Source organism: Rousettus aegyptiacus, unplaced genomic scaffold, assembly GCF_014176215.1.
Source record: "Rousettus aegyptiacus isolate mRouAeg1 unplaced genomic scaffold, mRouAeg1.p scaffold_m13_p_3, whole genome shotgun sequence".
Taxonomy (NCBI): domain Eukaryota; kingdom Metazoa; phylum Chordata; class Mammalia; order Chiroptera; family Pteropodidae; genus Rousettus; species Rousettus aegyptiacus.
This window is the reverse complement of record NW_023416306.1, coordinates 70,975,832-71,001,359: the sequence shown is the minus strand read 5'-3', so window position 1 is coordinate 71,001,359 and position 25,528 is coordinate 70,975,832. Positions and strand designations below refer to the sequence as shown.

At 38.1% G+C, this 25,528-nt stretch overlaps 1 protein-coding gene across 3 annotated transcripts in view; it reads right to left on the bottom strand.

Annotated features, from left to right (window-relative positions):
* Positions 1-8,912: 8,912 nt before the first annotated feature.
* Positions 8,913-25,528, bottom strand: part of SLC35D2 (solute carrier family 35 member D2) — a 57,616-nt gene continuing 41,000 nt past the window's right edge. For all 3 annotated transcript variants that reach the window (XM_016125126.2, XM_016125127.2, XM_036217664.1), the window contains 4 exons: positions 24,086-24,153; positions 12,824-12,902; positions 11,725-11,807; positions 8,913-11,083 (listed from right to left, as the gene is read on the bottom strand). In XM_016125126.2, the coding sequence (XP_015980612.2) occupies positions 10,981-11,083; positions 11,725-11,807; positions 12,824-12,902; positions 24,086-24,153 (333 nt within the window). In that variant the 3' untranslated portion in view covers positions 8,913-10,980. The remainder of the gene's footprint in view (positions 11,084-11,724; positions 11,808-12,823; positions 12,903-24,085; positions 24,154-25,528) is intronic.

The window sequence follows — 25,528 nt, the reverse complement described above, 5'->3', positions numbered from 1 at the left end:
TTAATAATAATAATAGTGATAATAATAATAATAATAATAATAATAATGTATTTGGGTTTGGAACAACTGGGAAACGGGGAACAACTATCTTATTGACAGCACTTCAGTCCTGGGCAAGCTGCCATCCTTACCCATTTGGAAATAGGTTTCCATATTGTCAGGATCAGCCTGTTATAGGAGCTGATTAGCCCCTGGGTGATTAGGTCTACTATGGGTATGAGGTGCTACAGAAGATTGTGTGGTGTTTTAGAGTGTATTTCATTACACAGAAATTTTCTTGAGGTTAGAGGATGACCTAATGTCAATCTAACACATTCTGAGATGGAGACTCTGGGGAAATAAATTCCAGGCTGAATTTCTGGCCTTTCCTGAAACTCTGTGCTGTTCTACAAATAATATCACTGTTATGTAAGTGGTATAAGTCAAGGCAGGAACATGTAGACCAGGGGAAGAAGTATGTTTTGTGTTTTGATTACCTTTCTTTTGGCAAAAACTTGTTCCCATCCTTGCTGGGCCATAAATAGAGTCCCTTTGGTGTGTGCTGGAAGGGATGGGGGAGGGGGAAGCCATTCTGCTTGATTGCGTTTTAGCTTGGGGCCTGTTCCAAATGCCCCACTAGTTACAGAGGAGCCACTGTGGGAAAGCAGTGTGGGTAGGCTGGGCTGACAAAAACGAGGTGTTCCAGCCCCCATGCTGTCTCACATGAGATTTGTAGCCAGGGCCCGTTCTTCTTAGTGCAGTGACTGGATTGCAGATCTGATTAGACCTCTCTGGATAACAGGGTGTGGAGTCCTGAGTTAGAGGCAAGTCTGAATTGAGGCAAGACATTTTGCCTGGTTGAAGGTACGTGTATTATATAAAGCAGAAATATGAAATTGGTATCATTTTTAAAATTCTCCCTTTAAACTATGCCTTAGATAGAAGCAGTCACCAAAATCAACATTAAAAACAATTAATTCCTGTCAGTGATTTCTTTCCTTCTCATGCCGTCATCTCCATGGCACAGGCTCCAGAGAAAGACATTCTGGATGTGCATTTGACTCTGTCACGTGACTTGGACGAGCTAAACTTTCTGTCCCTCAAGTTATTCTTATAAAATGGGATTAATAAATACTTCTTCCTTTGCAGGACTATTGTGAAGACTAAGGAAATAACACCAATAAAAATGCAGGTGACTAAACAGTGTGGTCCCAATTGTTCTTTTAGATGTGGTGGTTAGTAGAAAAAAGCTCATAAGGATATGCACCAATATGTTAGTGACGCTTTTATATTGAGGTGGTAGGATTTATGTGTTATTTTTAAACTTACATCTTTGTGCTCTCATATTTTTTAAATTTCCACAATGAACATGTATTACTTTTGTAACTAAAAATCATAAACATCTTCTCAAGGTTGAGCTGCAGAGAGACGTATTCCAACCCGCTCATGTGTTTGCTGCCAGGATTGTCTCCCACACACAGCTGCTCCGTGCTACACAGACCTCTTCATAAAGCAGCTCACGAATGGCCACTTGCTTCATCAGATTGGGCAAGTGAGAAGAGTCAGAGATAAAGACAGAAGCCACACTCTTTTGAAACTGAATCTTGGAAGGAACAGCCCATCATTTTTGGTATATTCCATGCATGAAATGCAAGCCTGCATTCTAGGTCCAGCCCACATTCAAAAGGAGAATATAACACAGGATATAAATATAAGAGTGTAGGAACCTGTGAGATCCATTTCAGAAGTGACCTACCACAGGTACTACTACATGATGCAGTTTAAATAAATGCAAGTATAGGCAAACCTAATTTTCGGTAACATAAATCAGAACAGTAGTTTCTTGGTAGAGGTGCAAAGATTGACTGGTAAGGGTCATAAGGAACTTTTCCAGATTGACAAGATTTTCTATATTTTGGTAAGTATGTGTGTTCATGGAATTTTGTCTTTATCAAAACTCATTGCACAGTACACTTAAGGTTCTATAATCTACTGCATGTAAATTATATCTCAATTTTAAACAAATTTTATCCTGTAGTTATTTTTTGGGGGAGGGGGGATAGATAATTTTACCTTACATGTTACCAGAAATTGGAAGTAGCAATTCACTTGTGTGTTTGGTTTTAAACCAAGATTCCCACCTTTACTTTTCACCACCAAAAAATGTGTTCAATTCACATAATATACTAAAAAATTATATACCAATATCTGAGTATGAATTTGAAAAATCTTTTAAATAAATTTGTATTTTCCTACTCACAAGAGTACCTCAGTACATTTGAAAATTAAATTCTTCAATGTGAAATTAAATTCTTCAATGTGGAAACATGCAATTTTTTCCAGTCTGTTAGCTATTTTCTTCCCCATTCAAAAAATGCACATAAATGAGTACCGTTATTATAGCAATAAACATTAACTCCAACGTAAAACTTCTGAATACACTTTTTAATCTTTTTTAAAAAATATTATATTTTTTATAAAAACAACTTTATAAGTTGGAAAACCATCATAAGTATACTTAAATCAACATATTTTAAATGTTTAACTATTTTATTTTTTATTGAGGTATAACTGATATATAACATTAGTTTCAGGTATACGACATAATGATTTGATATTTGTATACACAGAGAAATGATCAACACAAGTTGTCAACATCTATCACCATACATAGTTATAAATTTTAAAAAATTTTTTCTTATGAGGGTTTTTAAGATCTACTCTTAGAAACTTTCAAATATACAATATAATATTTTAACTCTAGTGTTAACCTAAAATTAAAAAGCCAAAATGAGAGGCAACAAGTGTTTGAGATCAAAGAACTGCAATTTTGGAAGCACAGAAGCCCAAATCGTGTCCTGAATACAGGGTGAGGGACAAGGGGTTTTTAGGAGAAAAGGAAAGGAATACTTAGATGAAAAGAAGAAAAAATTCCTATTGGTGCTGACAAGCTGAGCTACTCTTGTCTATATTTGGTTGGTTACTGATTCTATCTTCAGATATAGGGTCCATAATCATCAGTCCTTGTGGTCAGGATGTCTCCTTTCCTGCTGGCTTTACAAACAATTGTTTTGAAGACCATGTTGCTTTGGCCCAATCAAAACAGTCCAAAGTTTCAAGGAGTAAGATGTGCAAGGTAGTTCCTCTGGAATAGCAGCTCGTACTCCATTTGGAAATAGGTCCATTGATGTCCTTTTTTACATTAGTCTTACATCACATCGCCATGACTTATTTTATGGCTGGCAGTTTGTACTTTTTTGACACCATTCACCCATTTCACCCACCCCCCTGGCAACCACCAATCCATTTCATATAAATACATTATTCTTAAAATTTACTAAATAGTTAACAATAACAACAACAAATGTCCTTGCCATAGATATCTAGCAATTCTGCATATTATGGAGACAAGCAGTTTGAGAAGTGGGCTTCTGGAACTGGGATCAAAATCTCAACTGCCTACAGTAAAGGCAGACAAGTAATATAAATTAATGAAGTAGGCCAGGCACCTTATGCTGTATTCGCTCAACACAGACACAAGGTAGGTAGAATTCTAATTTCTGCAAACAAATACTCTTGAAGCATTGGCTCTCTTGGGTTAGCTTTTATTTTCCTGCTTTCCTCTTAACTCTATTTTAAGAAAAACAACACTATAAGGACACTGATAGAGACTGACACTCAGCCACACCATCAGGAACACAACAGAGAATGGTGGAGAGCATGGCAAAATGGCAACTGTCCACCCAACCTCGGCTCCAGCTATTGTCCTGTGGAAATTCTGGCCCAGTCAGCAAGTGGTGATTTCTTTTAAGTGATGCTAGAAATCCAGTTTTTAATGCGATATTTCTCAATTTTTATTTTAAAATTTTATTAAAATGACAGACTGGAATATAAAGTACAAACTCAAAAAACACTTTAACACTGTATAAACTAAATAGAACACATCTGTGGAATAAAGTTGGCTCATAAACTAAAAGTGTAAGGTCTCAGATTAGAGAGATGAATTAATTTAGTTAATTGCAACATACCCATGTTTGGCAGTGGTAGGAGAAAGGATTGGAACTGTATAAAGAAACAGTGAATAGAGCTCAGTAACTAAGTCCACAAAGTAATCTTTCCCCATCATCACTTGTGGAGGGTAGGAGAGAATGGAGACCAGTAGAAATTCGAAATAGCTGGTAGCCCTTTGAAAAGCCACATTATATTTGGTAAGGCCTAGCCTAGATATGGGCCCAAAAGGAGCCCCAGATTCAGGACACAATGTCAAAGACAGAGGTCAAAGAACATCTTGGGGTAATAAACATGAGCAGAAAATTAAATACAGAGGTCATAAAACTAGTATGGAAATGTGTGAAATAATATTTAACCTCATACATTAGAAATACAAATTAAATGAAAGAATATTACATATGCATCCATTAGTAAACAGAGCTTCAAGTTGTTACTCAGAACTTGTAAAGATTCAATGGAACTGACATTCTCTTTCATACTGTAGTGATGGTAGATTAAGCTAGAAAAACTTTGTTGAAATGTACTGTATACGAAATACGTTAGCGGTTGCCTAGGGTGTAGGAATGGAGATTGACTATAAATGAGAGGGATCTTTTGGGGGTGATGGAAATGTTCTAAAACTGGATTGTGGTGATGGTTGCACAACTTTATAAATTTACCAAAAAATCACTATATCATACACTTACAACTGGTAAATTTTATGGCATTTAAATAATTCCTCAATAAATCTTTTAATTGGCAGGGCTAGAATGTGAACCTAGGCTGTCTGATTGCAGCAACATCTTCAGGTGGGTCCCTAGATAAAATATGCAAGTACTGGACCATTCCATTTGAAATGACACACGTGGTAACACTATCCATCCCAGCTCCTCAAGCCGGTACCCTCAATTTGAGATGAGAATGCATGAACAACTCAGTCTAAAAGAATTGTCCTAAATGAAAATCCCCAAGCCTCTGGGGAGTTTCTTTAAAATGGAATGCTCACCCTCAAGTAATTTTCAGAATCTCTAAAAAGCCAAATTTTCAGAATAGTTTTCCATCACGACGCCAGAAGGGCAAAGAGAGAGCACAGAGTGGCGTCTGGGGAGGAGAGGTACCGAAACGTGGAGCTTCTGCTGTTCTCTCTCCATGGAGTCAGAGCCCATGCTTCCCCAGCATGGAGGAATAACATGCATGAAGCTCACCCAAGCCTCGGTGTTCAGAGTTATTATTATATTCTAGGTTTTTGTATCATAGCTCCATTATATAGGCATGATTGATTGCCCATACGGTGACCTCAGACTCCAGCTCCGCCAAGCATCACTCACAGCTGCCACCTTAAACCGCATTATTAACCTCTCTGGTGTGGCCAGCCCCGCTCAGGCAAGGCCAGCCCTCATTTGAAATTACATTGTTAGACTATCCAGTAGGACCCAAAGTGCCGAGGCAAACAATGATATTTCTATAAGGCATAACACTCCAAAGGTTTAGGATTATCTCCCTGCCAAGGGCAAAGCTAGACATCTTTTTGGATAAGGTTAAAGCCTTTACTGCACAAACTGCTTCTTCTCGGCAAACTCTGTAAGCCACTACTCTGGGTGTTAGGTGGGCTGGTAGCCTCCGGTCTCGTTAGCTTGCCTCTCCCTGGCATGGAACCTCTGCCTTATAGACTTGGGGCAAGGGTGATTGGGAACCCAGTATTCCTGGCCTACTGCCTCTGGGATAGAGCTTCCATTCTATAGGAAGGGGCTTGGTAGAAGCCCTGTCCTTCAGCTGCACTCAGTAGTAACTGAGCCTCTTCAACTTGGAGATGGGAAATGCTGGTGGCCCCCCCTCCTGGTCAGATACCCTTGATAGGGAGCCAAGGAGAGAATGGGCCCATCTTCCTGGCCACACCCACCTTGGAGGGAGCTTCCACCAAGCTGAGCTGATGAAGGGCAGAGGGAGGAAGTGGGTCAAGGCTCCGATGCCACCTACTCTCACTATTCTTACCAAGTCATATGAGGTTTTCTTGAATCAATGTTTCTTCATTTGCTACATGACGTTAGGACAATTTCTAGAGACCCTAAATGGGTGTCTTTTTTATTATTGTTCTCTTGTTTTGCTTGTTTCACTGGAGAGCAAGCCCACAGAGCTCCTCATGCTGCCACTCACCTTTTCACAGACTTTTAACATTACACTCCAGGTAAGCAGTCACAGAATTCCGAGGCATTAAGGATCCACATCTCTGTTCTGATCATTGAATGAGGATATGCAGGGAAGCCTGGTTGCTCTGTCCTATTGCCCCTCTGGCCTTCCAGCTGTGGACAGCTGACCACCACTGGCCGGAGGACGACCCCCTCCCACCAGGTGGCAGATGCAAAAAAATGCCCCTGGGCTCATCTACACCCATTCAGGCAGCAACCCTCCACTGGTACTAAGGCGAAAAATGCAACAATTCCTGAGAAAACATATCAACTTGGAATGTTCTCTTTCCCTCTGAGGCAGGGGTCCTTACTTTTTCCAGTGCCGCAGACCAGGATGGCAGACAATGGATGGCTATAGTGTCCTTCTCTGGATCATTTTTAAATGCATAAAATAAAATACATAAAATTATAATAGAAATTACAAAAAAGTTATTTCCCAAATATTATGTACTAAAAATATGCTTCTTTATGAACATATTAAATAACAAAAACTAGGGCATAAATGATTTTTCTGCAAAAAGTGTAAGGTGATATGAAAATATCTCAACTTCTATTGATAACAAAGTGACAAGTACAGCTAGTACTACTGTGGTTTTGCCTACATTCAAATGAAAAGAAATGCTGAATTTTGGTTAGAGAAAATTAAGATGCCTTGCTTCCCTACCCAAGTTTACCAGCCCCTTAAATTCTGTGAATCCAAGTTAAGAACCCCTGGTACTAAAAGTAAATCTGGACCAATAGCCTGGGGCAGTGCTTCTCGAATCACCTGGGTTAAAATGCAGATTCTCATTCAGTGTGTGCACCCTGATAGTCTGTATTTCTAACAAGCCCCCAGGTAATGCTGGGGCTCTGGTCCAGGCAGCACACACTGTGGAGAAAGGATCTTAGGATCATGGTGGGAAACGTCAACCTGGGTGTAGGTGAGGGTTGGAAGGCACAGATGGTGTTTCCCAACCCTGAAAGTCCCCAGGCTTGGGGTCTACATCTGGGTTCACCCTAAAGGGCATGCTGTCTTCTTTCAGGTGTTTCAGTGTCTGATGACAGAAAGGAAATGTGGAGATTCTAAGCTGTTGGATGCCCTTGGTTCTCCAAAAACTACTGGGGAGTAGCACCTGCTGGTCAGCTAAGCTGCTGACCGTTGGCAAGTTGCAACACAAATACACATATCCATTCATGGAACACAAAAATGACTCAATAGTTTGAGTTGAAATGACTTAAAAGTTGAAATAATCATGCAAAAGGAGAAAAGTAACTAAGGACTCAGAAATGATTGACATATGTACCTTTGTCATTTTCCTGAGGGCACAGAAAATGAATATAAATACGGATAATGAAAAACATAATATATAGTTACATATAATACATATTATTGTATAATATCTATAAACTTAGTCTCTAAACTAGGTTTATTCTTTAAACAAACACAACTTTCACAAAACTCCTGTGCCCCTGTACTTGAGATATATTTAATATGTAGAAAAAACATTAAAACAGCAGGAAAAAAAAATACAAGTTAACAAATGATTCACTGTTATTGGTAGTACAATAGCCAGGAGTAAGCAAAATATCAAGGATATTAAACTAATTTTCTTTTCCCACCCAGAGTGCATTTTAAGATTTTATCAGTAAGAAAAAAAGAAATCTGGAGACTTGGGGCATTGGGCTACATTTCTTCTTCATCCTCTTTGGAGCTCATTGATCCATTTTGTACCACCTCTCCACATCCAACATCCTCACCTAAACTTAATCAAAAGCTAGACTGGAGCTCCCATCAGGCTCACACATCGGGAATCCGGTTCTATAGAGGTACAGCAGAAACTGCAAGTTTCGACCCAGCTACAAGAGCTGCTGGGCCACTCTTAGGGTGTCCTCTGCTGGCCACAGATGGAAGCAGGCGAAGTCTTCCCACATTTAAGAAATGAAGAAAGGTATTGGGGTGATTGCAAAAGAAAAAAAATTTAAATAAGAACTCCCAACCCCAAGCACCCTAGCCATGAAAACAGGATTGACCATATTACAACTTTAGAAAAATACAAAAGCATCTTCAAGAATTTTGAAAATAAAAATTAGAAAAAAAATTTTTAGAAGAAAGCAACAGCTTGTTCTTGTTTTGTCACTGAAAAAATGAGGAGTTAATGTTTACATTTTTCAAATAGCATTTTTGGTCTCTGGATTTCAGCAATGATGTTGACAATGCAAGAGATAGTAGTTACATAGCTTGGGAGCTCCAAGATCATACTCCAGAAACCTTTTAAAAGTAAAAAGTAAACTGAAACAATAAAGAACTCCTACAGCTCAACAGCAACAACAAAGACAAACAATCCAATTCAAAAACAGGCAAAGGACTTGATTGACATTTCTCTGGAAGACACACAAATGGCCAAAAAGCGCATGAAAAGATGCTCAACATCACTAGTCATTAGTGAAATGCAAACCAAAACTATAATGAGATATCACCTCGCAGCCATTAGGATGGCTAATACAAAAGAAAACAGAAAATAACGCGTGTTCAAATGTGGAAAAATTGGAAACCTTGCGCACTGTTGTGCAAGAAACATAAAATGGCTGGGAATGTGGGATGGTGCAGCCACGGTACACGTGTTACTGTGGAAAAGAGTAATGAAACCTAAACGATGGGGTTTGGAGAGCTTCCAGGTCCACGAGCACATTGATAGGTTGGGAGAGCGACACAGCTCGAGGGCATGGAAGCGCCAAACCACTTCCCACACAGCTTGTCCTGTGCATCTCTTCCCTTTGTTTTTTTTTTTTCTGAGTTATAATAATAATAATAAACTGAAAATAAACTGGTAATAGAAAATGAAGTACTTCCCTGATTTCTGTGACCTCTTCTAGCAAATTACTGAACCCAAGGAAGGGGAAACCCCTGATTTATGGCTAGTTGGTCAGAAGCACCAGTCACAACCTGAGACTTGGGAGTGGCATCTGAAGTGGGGGGCAATCTTGGAGGACTGAGCCCTTAATCTGTGGGGCCCACTATGGGTAATATCAGAATTAAATTGTAGGACATCCAATTGGTGTCCAGAGAGTTGGAGAACTGCTTAATGTGAAAAGGATCCAACACATTTGGTGTCAGAAATGCTCTGTGTATAGAGGAAACCAGCTTTATATTAATATTCAAAAGGAATTGAAAGCAGGGTCTCAAAGACACAGTTGTGAGCTCATGTTCGTAGCATTATTCACAAGTAGCCAAGAAGTGGAAGCAACCCAAATGTCCATGGGCAGAATGTCCACTGAATGGATAAAAAAAATGTGGTATATCCATATGATGGTGTATTATTCTGCCTTAACGGAGAAAACTCTGACACATGCTACAACATGGGTGAACCTTGAGAACATTATCCTAAGTGAAATAAACCAGCCACATAAAGACTGTGATTTCACATATATGAAGTATCCAGAACAGTCAAAATTTGTAGAGACAGAAAGTAGAATGGTGGTTGCCAGGGGCTGTGGGAAGAGTTATTGTTTAATAGATACAGAATTTCAGTTTTGCAAGATGAAAAAGTTCTAGAAATTGGTTACACACAGTGTGAATGTGTTTAACACTATAGAACTGTACACGCAGAAATGTTTAAGGTGGTAAATTTTATGTGTATTTTACAATAAAATTTTTTTTTGATTAAGTAAATTGAAACAACACAATCACTCCTTCATTTGCTGCCCTGCCCACATCTGGCTCAGCTTCTATAAACTCAGAAAGTTCGAGCTGGCAGGTATTTGAAGATCTAGTTCAATTTTACAGGTTAAAATAATGGAAGCCACAATGCAAGGTGACCTGTGAAGGTCTTGGTGGGTTAGCAGTGATGATAAGACTAGAAAGAAGGGCTCCTGTATCTCAAACTGGGGCCCTACCCTGCACCACAGCCCCGATGGGGACAGCCCACTTCCGGATGGAGAGAGTAATAATAACTCTCATCCACTCGGGCTCCTTCCCCCACACTATGGGTCTGGGAGGTCAGGCAGGCCTAAGAGGAACTACACCTTTGGCAACAGTCCACATGATCTGAATTTCTGAATTTCATAACCCTCTGAACAAGCCTGAAGGAGAAGAGAAAAATGACCTACTTAAATGCTGACAGGGCATACTGAGTCTTGTATGTTCCACGAGTCGTGCTGCGATTTTTCCCAACACGAACCTTAAAAGGAATATCACCCTTCGAGGAAGAGTGAAAAACTGACATACTGCTTTTCCACCTGTCTACAATAATATTAGAATAGGAGGCATACGTATAAAGTATTTTTTATTTTACTTTGGTGATTGGGAAAAGATATCAACATATAAGATCAAATCAAAGCTAATAGTAACTACTGGCAGTTAATAGGCTAATTTTATGAAAATAGAGACATATCTGTTTAAACTGGAAAAACATGTTCTCACTGGCACTTTGCTTTGGCTGGGATCTTTGAAATTAAGGCGAAGGTGTGAATAAGAAAATAATCACCCTCACATCACTGACCTTATACCTCCTCTGAAGCACACACGGCACCAGTGAACACAGCACAGACGTGTGGAGGAGCAAATGACCACGTGAGACCTCTGGTAACAATTCCTTCAACCAGTGGCTAATTTTGAGAAGCTGCTTTCGGCTGGTAAGGCTTCGCCTGGACACATTTCTAAGGTCGATAATGGCTCATTGTGCAGTGGCTTGTGAGGTAGATTCTCTTTCCATGGAGCAGACACTCCTGTTCATGCTTTAATGAGGGAGTGGCCTAAGTCCCAAAAGTCCAGCTTCACATTCCTCCATCTGAGAACATCCTCCCTAACCCCCAGACTGCAAGTCAGTCTGCAATTCTGCGCCAGAGTCTAACTCTTCAAATCTGAAGGGATGTTTTCTTCGTCCACGGGTTGTTTAGGTTTTAACTGGCTGCTTAGAGTTAAAAAGGAGTATCTCAAGCCCCCTGCCATGCTGAAAGGAAAGGGAAAAAAAAGAGTGAAAATAAAGAAATCCCATACGTGGAACCTCCAGCAGTTGCAGCCATCTTTATAAGCAGTAAGCTTAATTTGAAGGGAATTATTGAGTCCCCTGTTTTCTCCTCAAGTCTGTGGATTACTCTGTGAGAATTACTCCTCTTATTATGCAAATCTTTAGGGGCAGAAAAAAGAGTAGAGCAACTCTAATATAAACTTGGAGACAAAAATAAACACTTGATTATTACTGAATAAACTATATGTTATTACTGTCCCACGTCTGGGACCCCAAAATGCTTTTTAAAAGTATCTTAGTCACTCCTCTCAATATCCTTAGCATACAGTGCTTTGATGGAGCACAAGTTTAATGAGGTCCCCTTCCCAAATGGAAGACATAACTTAAGGGACTTTTCTGTGAGGAGGACACATGAATTAGGTTCAGATCATAGCCTCTTGAATTTTCGTTACTCTCATCCCCACGATCTACATAAGGGAGTATGTCATAAAAATGCATGAACTGAATGATTTAAGTAAAATTATCTTAGAAACTCTAACATCAAAACACCTGCTCTTTCACTTAATCAGACTTTTAAAAATTCATACGTTGCTAAAATGAATTCATTTAAAAATTCTACTTACCAAATATTTAACCCTACAAAGTTTAACACAGAGAAAATGTAGTCTCCGCCAACTAACATCCCAATATAGGCAATGGATACATTCTACAGAAAAAGAGAGAGGATTAGTCATTTTAAAAGTAAAGGATTTAGGGGGAAATACATGTATATGGTGAAATCTGAAACTAAGTATTTTAGTTATTTTGCACAGTCTTGTACATACTAAGTGTTCACAAGATGTTGAATGAATGAATAAAAAACCATTACCAAGGCTTTGTAAGAAATGAAGTAAACTATGACATGATAATCATAGAAAACTGCATTACTCATGCCCCCTTCCAATTCATACATAAGAAAAAGATGTAAGAGCTGGACTAAAATCAGCTTTCCATCCCATCTCTTTACCAACATTGGGCAGCGAATTTTAATCATATTAATCCTAAACTTCAACAGATTAGAGACATCTAAAAAAATCTAAGCAGTATTCTGTCCGGTGTATTCTAGGAGGCCTCAGGGCAGCCAACAGATAAGCCTACTGTGGAAGCATGCAGTATTTCTCACCCATTCCAAGTTCATGTGAATAGCTGTAGAATAGAACTCAGAACACCTTTACCTTTCTATTCACTTGTGTATATTTAAATGCACACGCACATACACACACACACACACACACACACACACACACAAATACCCACACACCAATCCAGGAGTTTATTGCTTTATAACTGAGTATTTACTTAGATTAAAACAGTTCTTCACAAGGATTCCCTTTCTTAGTTGGCAGATTCTCCCAGAAAACCAAATCGTAGATCACAAGGTATCTTGGTGAGTGCAGAAATTTGGAATTTATTCCAGCTTTTTTACTTCATGTTCCCAGACCATCCCCTCCCACCACTCCCAATTTAAAAGTCATAATTTGTCTCTCCTTTTTAAATTAGCTAGTCCTCCCTCCGTTTTATGGATTAGGAGATTAGGAAATGCAAAAAGGGATCACCCAGGTGCAGCTGAAATGCCACAAGCCTCCATTTCTACTACCACTGATAACAATAAAATCAAACTCTGATTGGATTCACAGTCAAGAACACAATTTGACTGAGCATCCCAAGGCTTCACTCGCTTACCTTGATGGCTCCAACCACTGCTGTCGTCAGGGCTGAGTTGTAATAGCTGCACAGCACCGTGGAGTACATCAACAGAAATCTGGGTGAGGAAGCAAACACTTGAGTGCATGCCTTATGGTGCTGATAACAAACTTTTAAGAAAACTCAGAGAGTGATCCACACACAAGTACTTTTAACAAATAAAAAAGAAAAACATAGATTTTATAACCTGTATGTTATAAATCTCCTTTCTAACTCCAACTTTTTACAGGAAAATGATCCGGTCGCGCATTTGCCAAACTTTCTACTTCAGGTGTACTTTTCATTTTGTCTGTCCCTTTTCCATCCATATTTCCTCAAAATGGGGTAAGGACAATGAGATTTTTTAAATGATGTGAAAAATTTTGTTTAATAACAATGTTACAACACTGGTTTGTAATCCTCTCTGTGCATGAGAATCACTTCGTGCACTTTTAACACACACTGTCTGGCAGAGGTTCTCATTCAACTGGTGTGAGGTGGGGCCCCAACCATGTGCAGTACCAAACCTCCACTGATGATTCTAATGTACAGCCAGTGCTGAGAACCCCTGGTGTTAAAAAGGACAATCAGCTGAGCAATTGCTGGCTTTGGACAAAGGAGACTGAAATGAATGAATTCCCTACCCTGTTACCAAAGTCAATTCAACAGGCATTCAATGCTAATCAGCATTTTGACATTTACTTGTCAATAAAATGACTGCAGAATTGTAACCAAGCACCAGACACGAAAATATGCATATCCAGGAAAAGAATATAAAATCCAATCAAAGGTAAAGAAATACATTCCCTTCAATCAAGAAGTAAAGAAAATTAGAAGATTCAAGATGACATAGAAGATAGAGGCTGTACATGCCTCCTCTAGCAACCACACCAAAATTATAACAAAACTACAGAGCAACCAGTACATGGAATCACCAGAGGTCTGTCTGAAAAGAAGCCCTACAACTGGCTCACCTCAAATAACAGGTCACCTCAAAATAGTAGGAGGTGTGGAGACGCAAAACAGCCTGGTCCCACAACTGCAAGTGGCGATCAAGAATCAAGAGGGCTATCTTGGCTAGAGAGTTCCCTACCCAACCTGAGGAGTGTGGGGTCCCAATGAGTCCTGGCTGCACACTGGGCTCCCCAGCACAGGATTTCAGTGCTGGGAAGAGAAGTCCCCATTACCTCTGGCTGCAAAACCAGCAGAGGTGCAGCTAAGTGAGACGGAGGACTACAGGAAGTAGAGACTTTCCTCTTAAGGGGCCCACGCCCAGCACTACTCATTAGTGGACTTGCTCGCTCTGAGCTCCAGCTCCGGGGCAGCTGTTTATGGGGTGCTCAGGACACACAGGGTGGCACTGAGGTATCGGGCCCTGTTAAAGTGAATCCTGCTCTAGAGGGTCAGTCCTAACAACCAATAAGCCCAAGGGTCAATTCCTTCCATTGAAGTACAATCAGCAATCAAGCCTCAACTACATCAGAAGGGCACATTCAACTCACACAAGGACACACTTTAAGCACCTTGCTCAAGTGACCAGGGAAGACTGTGCTACTGGGCCCCACAGGACACCTACTACATAAGGCCATTCTACTAAGACTTGGAGATGTAGGAGTCCTACCTAATACACAGAAACAGACACAAGGAGGCAGTCAAAATGGGGAGACAAGCATGTCCCATATGAAAGAACAGAACAAAGCTTCAGGAAAAGAATTCACCAAAATGGAGACAAGCAACATATCAGCTGTGGAGTTCAAAACACTGGTTATAAGGATGCTCAAGTAACTTAGGGGAAGAATAGATGAACTCAGTGAGAACTTTAACAGAGAGTTAAAAAACATAAAAATGGAGATGGAAAACATAATAGAGAGCCAGTCAGAAACGAAGACTACAATATCTGAGATGAAGAGTTTATTAGAGATAATCAACAGAGTGGATGAAATATAGGATCAAATAGACATAGTAGATGGGGTAGCAGAGGATACCCAATCAGAACAGCAACAAAAAAACTCCAAAAGAATGAAGATAGTTTAAGAAGCCTCTGGGACAACATCGAGCGTAACTTCATAGTGGTACCAGAAGGAGAAGAGAGCATGCAAGGAACTGAAAACCTATTTGAAGAAATAATGACAGAAAACTTCCTTAATCTGGTGAAGGAAATAGGCAGACAAGCCCAAGACAAACACAGAGTCCCAAACAAGATGAAGCCAAAAAGGCCCACACCAAGACACATCATAATTGAAATACCAAAGGCTAAATTCAAAGAGAGAATCTTTAAGGCAGCAAGAGAAAAGCAGTTAGTAACATACAAAGAAGCACCCATAAGACTGTCAGCCTATTTCCAATGGAAACATTATAGGCCAGAAGGGCTTGGCACAAAATATTTAAAGAAAACCCAGGACCTACAACCAAGATTACTTTACCCAGCAAAGTTATCACTTAGCATCAAAGGACAGATAAAGATCTTCCCAGGCAAGAAAAAGTTAAAGGAGATCATTATCACCAAACCAATATTACAGGAAATGTTGGAGGGACTTCGTTTAGATGAAAAAAAAAAAAAGTATGTATCAAAAGTCTAAACAAAGAATGGCAATAACTACATATCTGTCAACAGGTACTTCAACTTAAAAAGAATTAAGTGCTTGAGTGAAAAGAGAGGGTGGCTGAATGGATAAGAAAACAAGACCCTTATATACGCTGCCTACAAGAGACTCACTACAGCTGAAAAGACACAGAGATTAAATGTACGGGGATGGAAAAAGATATATCATGATACTCAGATAATATCTAGACAGTACTGTGCTGAGTGGAGTAAGTCAAATAGCGGAAGACAAATGTCATATGACTGCATGTATATGTAGAATCTAAAGAACAAAATAAACAAACAAACAGAAATAAACAAACAGAGACAAACTCATAGATACAGAGAACATTTTGAGGGTGGAAGGGGGATTGGAGGAGTTGGTGAAAAAGAGGGAGGGGATTAAGAAGTACAAATTGGTAGTTACAAAATAGTCACAGAGATAGAAAGTATAGCAAAAGGAATATAGTCAATAATATTGTAATGGTGTCAGAGAGGCACTCGATTTATTGGGGTGATCATTTTGTTAGTTATATAGATGTCTAATCACTCTGTTGTACACCTGAAACAAATATAGTATTGTATACCAACTATAACTGAAAAAAAAATATTATTAAAAAAAAAAAAAGGAGAAATGAAGAAAATCAGCTTCAACCTAAGTGTGGAGCAAAATGCCATCCACCTAAATCGGGGGATTAAATATTGAAAGAGATAATACTCAAAACTGGTTGAGAATGAAACTGGAAAAATAGAGAGAGCATAAGATGTGTTAGATTTTAAAGCTAGATCCTAGTTAGAAGGCAGGAGCTTGGATGCTCACTGACAGAGCAGAGGGTACCAGACTCCAAGAAAGGGCTCGGCCTGTGCACCTGGCCTTTGGTAGACAAACCCTGCAAGAATCTAGCACTCAGTCTGCGGTCTGGGCCCAAATCTCACATTGTTAGTGACAGAATCAGAATTGTAAATCAAGACAGTTACCGCTTTTGGCCTGAGAGTGTTTATTACTGTGAATGATAAAGAAAAAAAGTAGAGTTAAAATACGTCAAGGTTTACCCTAAAGTTGAGGAATAAACTAAATTACAATCTTAAATTCTGTAGTCTTCTGAATAATGTGTCTTTGTTATTAAGGTAATTACAACAATCTGATAAGCTAGAGAAGCCAACATGTTGGTCTTTGTGGTTTTAATTTGAAATGTGCAATTGGTATTAGACTTGCAATTTTCATCTGAAAGGAGTAAGGTGAGTAAGTTGGTACACAGTACTTGAATGTTTAAAAGAAGCTAATTTATCGCATTTCCAAGTTTGGTTTATTAGATTTCAAAGAGTTGCTTAAGTGTGTAAAGCAACATGGCCCATTAGCTTTGCTCTGGCCTCATTAGGGCTTGGAATTACTGGGGGAAAAATCATGTAAATCACACTTGTAAATGCAGTCTAACATGTTTAAAATTTTTTTAATTCACTAGATTGTAAATGAGACTAATTTACAGTAAATTGCTTAGGAGACTTTAATCAGTTAAACTTGAGTTAACAAACCATTAATCAAATAATGAAAGTAAACATTCTCATGCTTATACAAAAATTACTAGCTTTATAAATAGAGCAACAATATTTATAGATCAGGACTTACAAAAATTTAAGTTTTTTAAATTTTTACAATTTTAATAAATTCAACATTAATTTAGAGCCCCAAGGAACTATAAATAATCCTACTCATGCATAAAATAAAAAGATTAAAAAACTCAGCATGCTATTACTAAGTGCCAGCTTTGTTGGGCCTGGGTACATTACCCACAGCATCAACCCTGTTGGAGCCCAGAGTATACTACAATAATAGTGATTATTGCTCAGAGAAGAGGACTAACACAATTTAGGGACACAAAAAAGCTTCCGGCAGGCTTCCTAACCTGGAGTAGAGCCCTAAACCTAAGACCATCATGGATGTTTTTTATTTTTGCTTAAAAAATCCTAGTCCAGGGTTCCAATTGTGCAACATTTTATCCTATGTTTTAGTAAAAAACACCTTAGTCTGCATTCAGAATTTGCAGATCCTTTGCGTTTAAGATCATATATCCATCTACCATGAGTGTGGGCGACTAGGATACTCACCCACCAGATGGGAGTCCTGGGGAAATCTGCATTAGCAGCAGTCCTCAGTAACACACAGATGACTAGACAAGAAGTCTAGGTATCTATCTGTTTGTTACCTAGGTAACAGTCTAGACAGAAAGGCTGTACTTCTTAGTATAACGACTAGGTATCCCCAAAGAGGGTGACTATAAAATCACTAAGATCAAAGTAGAATTAAACTTTTCTTCTAAAAACATAATGTATTTTTACATGCAAACAAGTACCTATACAGTCCTTTGGTGAAAACCAAGTTTCTCTATTAACTCAGTACAAAGAAAACCACACTACTTTTAATACTAAAAATATCAACCTTCACATGACAGTTTTGATTTTAGCATCTGTGGATTAATAAAATGCGAATATATTGAAAAGCACTGCAAATGCTCAGTTGCTTTTTGCCATTCTGCATATTTTAATTTATATATCATCTGATACATTTGAAAATTAATAGCACATACATGTGATACACATTTGTTCAGATAGCAGATACCAGCTACATATTTTGGCTTATAGAGCCCAAGGGGTAGAGGTACCTATGTGGATACCCCTGGACCAGAAACCCTGCTCAAAGGTTTCTTTTTATTTCTGAAAATGGCACACAAAATTTACTCGATTTCCCCACGTATGTCTGGCACACTCATGACAGTCACAATCAGAACTCAAATGACCTCATTTACAACCTGTTCTTGGTTACCTTTTCATACACAAACATATACAGAAATCCAAATAATAAAAGGCCACTTTTACACTCCTTCCACCAACCACACGGTATCCAGCACTTTACTCTTTTTTCATTTCAGGTTTCAAAGAATTTTGAGAATTCTCATTTTGCCCATCTCTGGTAAGAACTCACTCTAACCCCAGGCCTCAGTGGTGTGCAAGGATGCCAAAGTCATGGGATAAATATGGTCAACGTTACTAAAACATCAATTTTATACTAAGGCTTGGTTTGCTAGGAAATTATGGGAATATCCTATGCCCAGCAATTCACAGAATCTTGTTTTCTCATGTATGCTACAACTCAGCAGTATTGGTGAAAGTTCAAAGAATAGAACTTTTTTTTTTTTTATCCTGTGAGTGGGGAAATTTGATACTTTTGTGTTTTTATTAAGAATTATAGTACTGCTTCCGTGGGATTAGAGGGCCTGCTACTGGGCCAGAAACAGCTTTGGATAATCATCTCCGGGCCTGGAGGTTGGTGCCAGCCACTGATATGAATTAACCAGAACCTGTCATTTCTCAGCAAGATTAAAAAGACCTACAAAGCTAGCTTTTTAAAATCCAGCTGGTCAACTTAAATTCCTGTCTACATTTTACCTTTGTCTGCATTAAATTATCTTAACTCCCACAATTCAGTTTACCTTCCTGACAAAATTTCACTCTATCATATGCTTTATTTATGAACTCCTGATTACAAATAGCATTTCTTAAAGCTGAGTCCTTCACCAAAACGCAAAAAAAAAAAAAAAAAAAAAAAAATTAAAAGTCTCTTTTTTCACCATTCCATTGGCTTTTAACATACATTTTTAAAGTATACATAATAGAAGAAAACTGTTGAAGCCATCTCTATAGGCAGAACCAAGTATGTCTGGGGTAGAAAGAGCACAGCCAAACTGACCTTCAGAAATATAAATATTAATTATAACAACAATAATAGTCAACACTTACTGAGCATTTTCTATGGGTCTAGCACTTATCTAAGTGCTCTTTACTCAAAATGATAATGCTTTCAGCATGTTTACTGACTTAATTACAATTACTATGCTTTTAGGACATTTTTATTTGCAAAGCGACTACTGATAAAATAATATATTAAGAACTCCTATCAAGAGAATATTTGCCTTCTAAGATGAAGATTATTAAACAGAAAAAAATGTATGGATTCGAACACAGATGAGGTCAAGCTTTTCATCGGCAAGCCCCAGAGAGTAACAGCTCACATCCAGCTGCTGCTGCCCACCACATCGCTCACTAGGAGAGCTGGTATCAGAGGGTTTACTTCTTGATTGCCTTCACTGAATGGTTAATTGGTAAAGTAAAAGAAAAAAGAAAAAAGAAAACAAAAACGGTATCTCCTCAAGTTTATAATAACAGGAGAAAAGACTTTGAAGCTTGGCTCATGTTCACAGGTGAATATGGGCTTAGGCAGGGGAAGGTACAGCTCTGAGTTTGTGTAATACGGGTTGAACTTTTTTTTAAAGAAAAAAAAAAAGATGTTTTGACAAACAGTAACTCACAAACACAGCTTAGTAGATTTTTTTTTTTTCAAAGTGAAATGTTTTCAGTTAACAACTGGGAAACTACAAATCTCTTACTAAATATATGCATCCAACAATGCCTACCTAAGTACTTTGAGTACTTAGTACTCTCCCATTGCAGAATAACCAATGCCTAGAAAGGACATATTATTTGAGAGATTGCTGGTCTTGAAAGAGGTACAAGAGGTTGCCCAAAATCACCCTTTTGAAAGAGGGGAAACTAGATATGAGTAGTAAGGAATTAGGGCCAAGCAAGAATCAGAGCAGCAGATGCAGCAGAACTGGGCTGCCTCAAGGCAGAAGCCATAGCAGAATGGCACTGTCTGGAAACTGAGCCTTGAGCCAAATTCTAGGTAGGGAGGACCACAGTAGCCCACTGAACCCAGGTCTCAAAAAGGTCTGAAGTGGTCCAGATCAAGGGCAACAACTGGCTACCAACTGGAGCAAAATCAATTTCTCCCTGTAGGAAAGATTCTCATATTCCAAATTTCAGCCCACAGGACTGATTAAGATTAAACAATATGCTCACAATCACAGGTCACCAAGCACACAAGAAAGCAAACCATAATGACAATCACAAACAACATATTTAATCAACAAAGTACAAATTTAGATTCTCGAGAACTGCAGATATTGGAATCATTGGGTACAGAATATAGAATAGCTATACATGTAACATTTAAAGAAATAAAAGGTGCAGTTACAAATATCACCAATGAAACAATGTTAAGAATAAGCAGATAGTAGGAAAAAAATGGCGTAGATGATAGAGGCTGTGTTCATCCCTCTGGCGACCAAATCAAAGTTGTGACAGAAACGAGGAGCAAACATCAAGGAAAAATCACCAGGGATCAAGATGAACAATCCATACAACTAGGGAGAAATCTAAGAAATCACCCTGCAACAGCAGAAGGCAGGATGGAGCAAGGATGCGGGGCTGCTTGGTCCCCAGCGGCTTAGTGGAACTGAGGCTACAGCAGCTGCAGATGCCTCTTAAAGGGGCCGTGCTCATGAGTGCATTTCTGTGGTGACGGACCTGCTCGCTCTGAGGACCAGTGCCAGTTCAGCAGTGCAGGGGGCACAAGAGACTTGCAGGGGTACACTGAGTTGTTGGAGGGCTGAGGCAAGACTAGCTCTCTACAGGAGTGCCGGCAGTATCCTCTGTTGAGCTCTCCCCGCTTCTGGTACACAGACACAGCTCTGCCACGGCGAGACTGACTTAATTACAATTACTATGTTTTTAGGACATTTTAATTTGCAAAGTGACTACTGATAAAATAATATATTAAGAACTCCTATCAAGAGAACTGGATAACAAACTGGATAACAGAGGTTGCTCTGCCCAGAAGATTCTGCCTCCCCCAACTTACGGCTCCACACAAGCCACACCCAAGTAAATCCTCAGAAGTCAGGTACTCCTTGCTGAGCAGAGCCTACACTTACACTGGAGGCAGCTGGCCTCAGTTTCTGGTGTGGACTTTTGAAGCAACTATAGGCACAGCCTCTGTGGATTGCTTGCTTAACAGGTGGCCCCAGAGGGGTAGAGGCTTGAGCTAAGTTTGGCCTGCAGCTGAATCCCTCTCAGGACTGTGCCACTGGACATCTACTTCACAAATCTGCACTAATAAGATTGGGAGACTTAGAAGCTTTGCTTAGTACATAGAAACAGACACGGAAAGGCAGCCAAAATGGGAAGCCAAAGAAGCAGAAACCATATGACAGAACAGAACAGAGATCCAGATATAATGGAGTCAAGTAATCTAACAGATGCAGAGTTCAAAACACTAGTTATAAAGATGCTCAATGAACTTTTGGGAAGTGTAAATAAATTTGGTGAGAGCTTCAAAAAAGAGGTAAAAAACAGAAAAATGGAAATGGAAATTATAAAAGGGAACCAATCTGAAATGAAGAACATATCTGAGATGAGAAGTATATTAAATGAAATAAACAAAGGAATGGTCAAAGTGAATAAAGAAAAGGATCAAATGCCCTATCTAGAGGATGGGAAAGCCAGGGACACTTAATCAGAATGGCAAGAGATAAGGTGCCAAGACTATAAAAATAATTTAAAGAGCATATGGGATACTATTAAAGGTCAAAATATCCATCTGATAAGCATACCTGAAGGAAACCAAGATGTTGAACAGCTGTTTTTAAGAAATAATGATGGAAAACTTCCACCACTTGATGAAGGAAAGAGACATAAAACCCCAGGAGGCTCAGAGAGTCCCAAAAATCAGGAACCCAAAGGGGCCAGCACCAAGATACATCATAATTAAAATACCAAAGGTTAAATGCAAAGAGAGAATCTTAAAAGCAGCAAGAGAAAAGCAGTTAGTTACCTACAAGGGAGCACCCATAAGACTGGCAGCTGATTTCTCAAAAGAAATTACGCAGAACAGAAGGGCTTGACACAAAATAGTCAACGTGATGAAGACCCAGGATCTACAACCAAGAATACTTTATCCAGCAAAGCTATCATTTAGAATTGAAAGACAGATAAAGAGCTTCCCAGACAAAAACTGGCTAAAGGAATGTATCACCACCAAACCAGTTATTACAAGAAATGTTGGAGGAACTTCTTTAAGAAGAAAAAAACATTTATCAGAAACAGGAATAAAGAATAGTAATAACTACATCCCTGACAGCAAGTACCTCAAATGGAAAAGAATTAAGTGCTCCAACCAAAAGATAGAGCGGCTGAATGGATAAGAAAATAAGACCCCTACATGTGCTGCCTACAAGAGACTCACTTCAGATTAAAAGACAAACATGGACTAAAAGGAAAGGAATGTAAAAAGATATTGCCTTGATGGACCTAGAAGGTATTGTACTAAATAAAATGGGTCGGATAGAGAAAGACAAATATCGCATGATTTCACATATATGTGGAATCTAAAGAACAAAATCAACGACAACATCGAAAGTGGAAATAAACTCATAGATACATAGAATATCTAGAGGGATACTAGATAGGAGGGGGACTGAGGAGACAAAATTAAAAGACAAAGGGATTAAGAGGTACAAATGTACAGGTGCAGAACAGACATGGAGATGTAGAGTGTAGCATGAGGAAGATGGTTAATAATGTAATAAATATGTAAGGGGGTACTAGATTTAGTGGGGTGATCACTTTGCAAGTTATGTGGATCTCTGATCATTATGCTATACAACTGAAACTGGTATATTACTGTGTGCCAACTATGAAAAAACTCATTGAATTATACAATGTAGATACAAGCAACTAACAGTCTATTATATTTCAATAAAGACATAAAGAGAAAAGAAGAATAAGCAGATAAGTTTGAAAAAAACTGTAGAACTTTTACAAATAAAATATAAAATTTTTAATTTAAATTCAAAACCAACAACATATTAAACATGAAATCAGAAAAAGCTAAAGAGAGAATTACTGAACTGGAAGGCATACATAAATAATTTTATTGTTTATGACTACATTACAGCACTTAAAGTTCAGATGAGAACTGAGTGTTGACCAGAGGTCATAAGTTGTCCTGGTTCACTGACATATAATTTAAAATTCATGGTTAAAAAAAGAGGGGAAATTCATCTTTCTTTACAGGAAAAAATCTTTTGATAAGTACTTCCCTCAGACAGTCATTCAAAGACCCTTTTATTTGGAAAAGGACAGTGCTATAGGACAGGGAAAAAGAAAAAGTGGGAGAAAAAAGAGAGAAGGAAGAAAACAAAGGAGGATGGCTTATGTTCCTTGTGCATTCTTTTGCAGCTTTTAGATTATTTACTAGTTGCATGTATTACCTATTCATGAAAAGGAATTTTCAAGTTTGAGGGGAAAAGAAAAAAAAAAGACAAGCTGCATGGCCTCTGACAGGAAGAAAGACTTAAGGAAAAATTTAAAAACAAAAGCCAAAAATTATTGGACAACATAACATCCTCAACATCTCTCTTCAGAAATTTCCCTTAATATAGCAAGTAAAGCACTACAAAAAATAGTTGTAATTCCCACATATTTAAATAAGGTAGAGATCTTGGAAAACCCAGGATGCTGTGACAAAAACAACACAATTATGAATTTAACATGTCAGCTGACTTAATTTCAAACTAACTTTTAGCACTCAACAGACAACACCACTTTGGAGTAAAATATAACATTTAGCATGGGCCCCAGTCTACCCCCTGCTGCAGGGGTACTTTCTTGAGAACACTGGAGAAGCACAAAGGGATTCTGACAGAGCAGACAAAATATATATATTTTGATTTGACTTGTCAAGAGATACTATAGTCCAATGTTTGTATTTATGTATCATTTCTTACCCTAAAAAACAGGACAGAAGAAACTGTATGATAAATAGAACATTCTTCCACTGGTTGAATTCAGTAGCCTATTATCAAAAAGAAAGAAAACAAATGGTTAGAGTTAATACTGTAGTTTAAATTTATTGGTTTTACCAAATTGCTCATTTTATTTAGTTCAGGAACCATTTTCCCAAACAGAAAATACAGTTTAAAAAATCCTAGGTAATATCAGTTATGTGACATTGGGCAATTACTTTTCTTCCCTGAACCTCACTTTCATGTTACAAAATGAGAACGTTTTTTAAAAGAGCATCCTCAAAAGACAGATATGATATGAGGATTTAATGAAGTTGTTTACAACCTCGCAAGGAGCAAGAGCAAAGTGATAGCTATTATTGCTGTGGCTATCATTAAATCTTAACTAAAACTATAGTCATAAAATCAGGGTTAAGCTTACTTTTTACAAAATAATCTTAGAAGAAAAAGTTTATTATAAAATTCATAATGTTGGCAAGACTAAAAAAACTTTTTCATAAACTGTTTTTAAGAATTTATAAACACTTAGGCAGTATCATTAACTATTTCCTATATACAAAGCCATAAAGTAATTTGGTGGACGTGCTGACATAGAAGCTTGACTCAGTTTCTTAGTCTCTAGCTGAAAAAATAAAATTAACCCTCTTGAAATTATAGACGACAAAAGAGTATTTTACTCATGATTTGTCCCCTACCGCCTCCAAAGATGATTTTAAAGTGACTCAAGACTATACATAAGTATGTGCTGATAACGTGATTAAGCATAAGTTCTACTCACTTTCTGTTAAGCAATACTTTGTTAGCCAAATATTAGTAACTTAATATGTTTAAAATTATTTAAATCTTAAGTTTACAATTCAAAAATTTTAAAACAATTAAAATGGAGTTCTCTCGTCTGATCGGTACAGACTTGTCACACTTTATTGTCATTGTTTCATTAGTAATATTTTGCCTACCTCTCTTATCAAAAAGATAAATACTAAATGTTGATAATTGTTGATAATTGTATATGGGGTTTGTTATACTATTCTCTCTCCTTCTGCCCAGGTTTGAAAGTTTCCATGTTAAAACTTCTTTGTAAAATGCTTACTTGTGAAAGAAAAAATATATAATGAGTTTAATTCTAATGGCCAAGCCCTAAGCCAATCAAAGGCATCTGACTAAAGATCAAGACCAAACAAAAACTATGGAAAACCTGTGTCTGAAAGTCAAATAAAATTGAGACTAGAAGAAAATCATACACTTGAAACTTTAAACCAAGGGTATAAAAACATTTATTTACTCAAAGAACTGCAAGTATTTATGTAAATAGCAAATAAAAGCTATATATTCCTGGCACCACATAAACCACTAAGAGTAATGGAACAATTTTTATAAGAACATATGGATTCCTTGCCACCTTAAATTTTGACAGATTTTAATTTT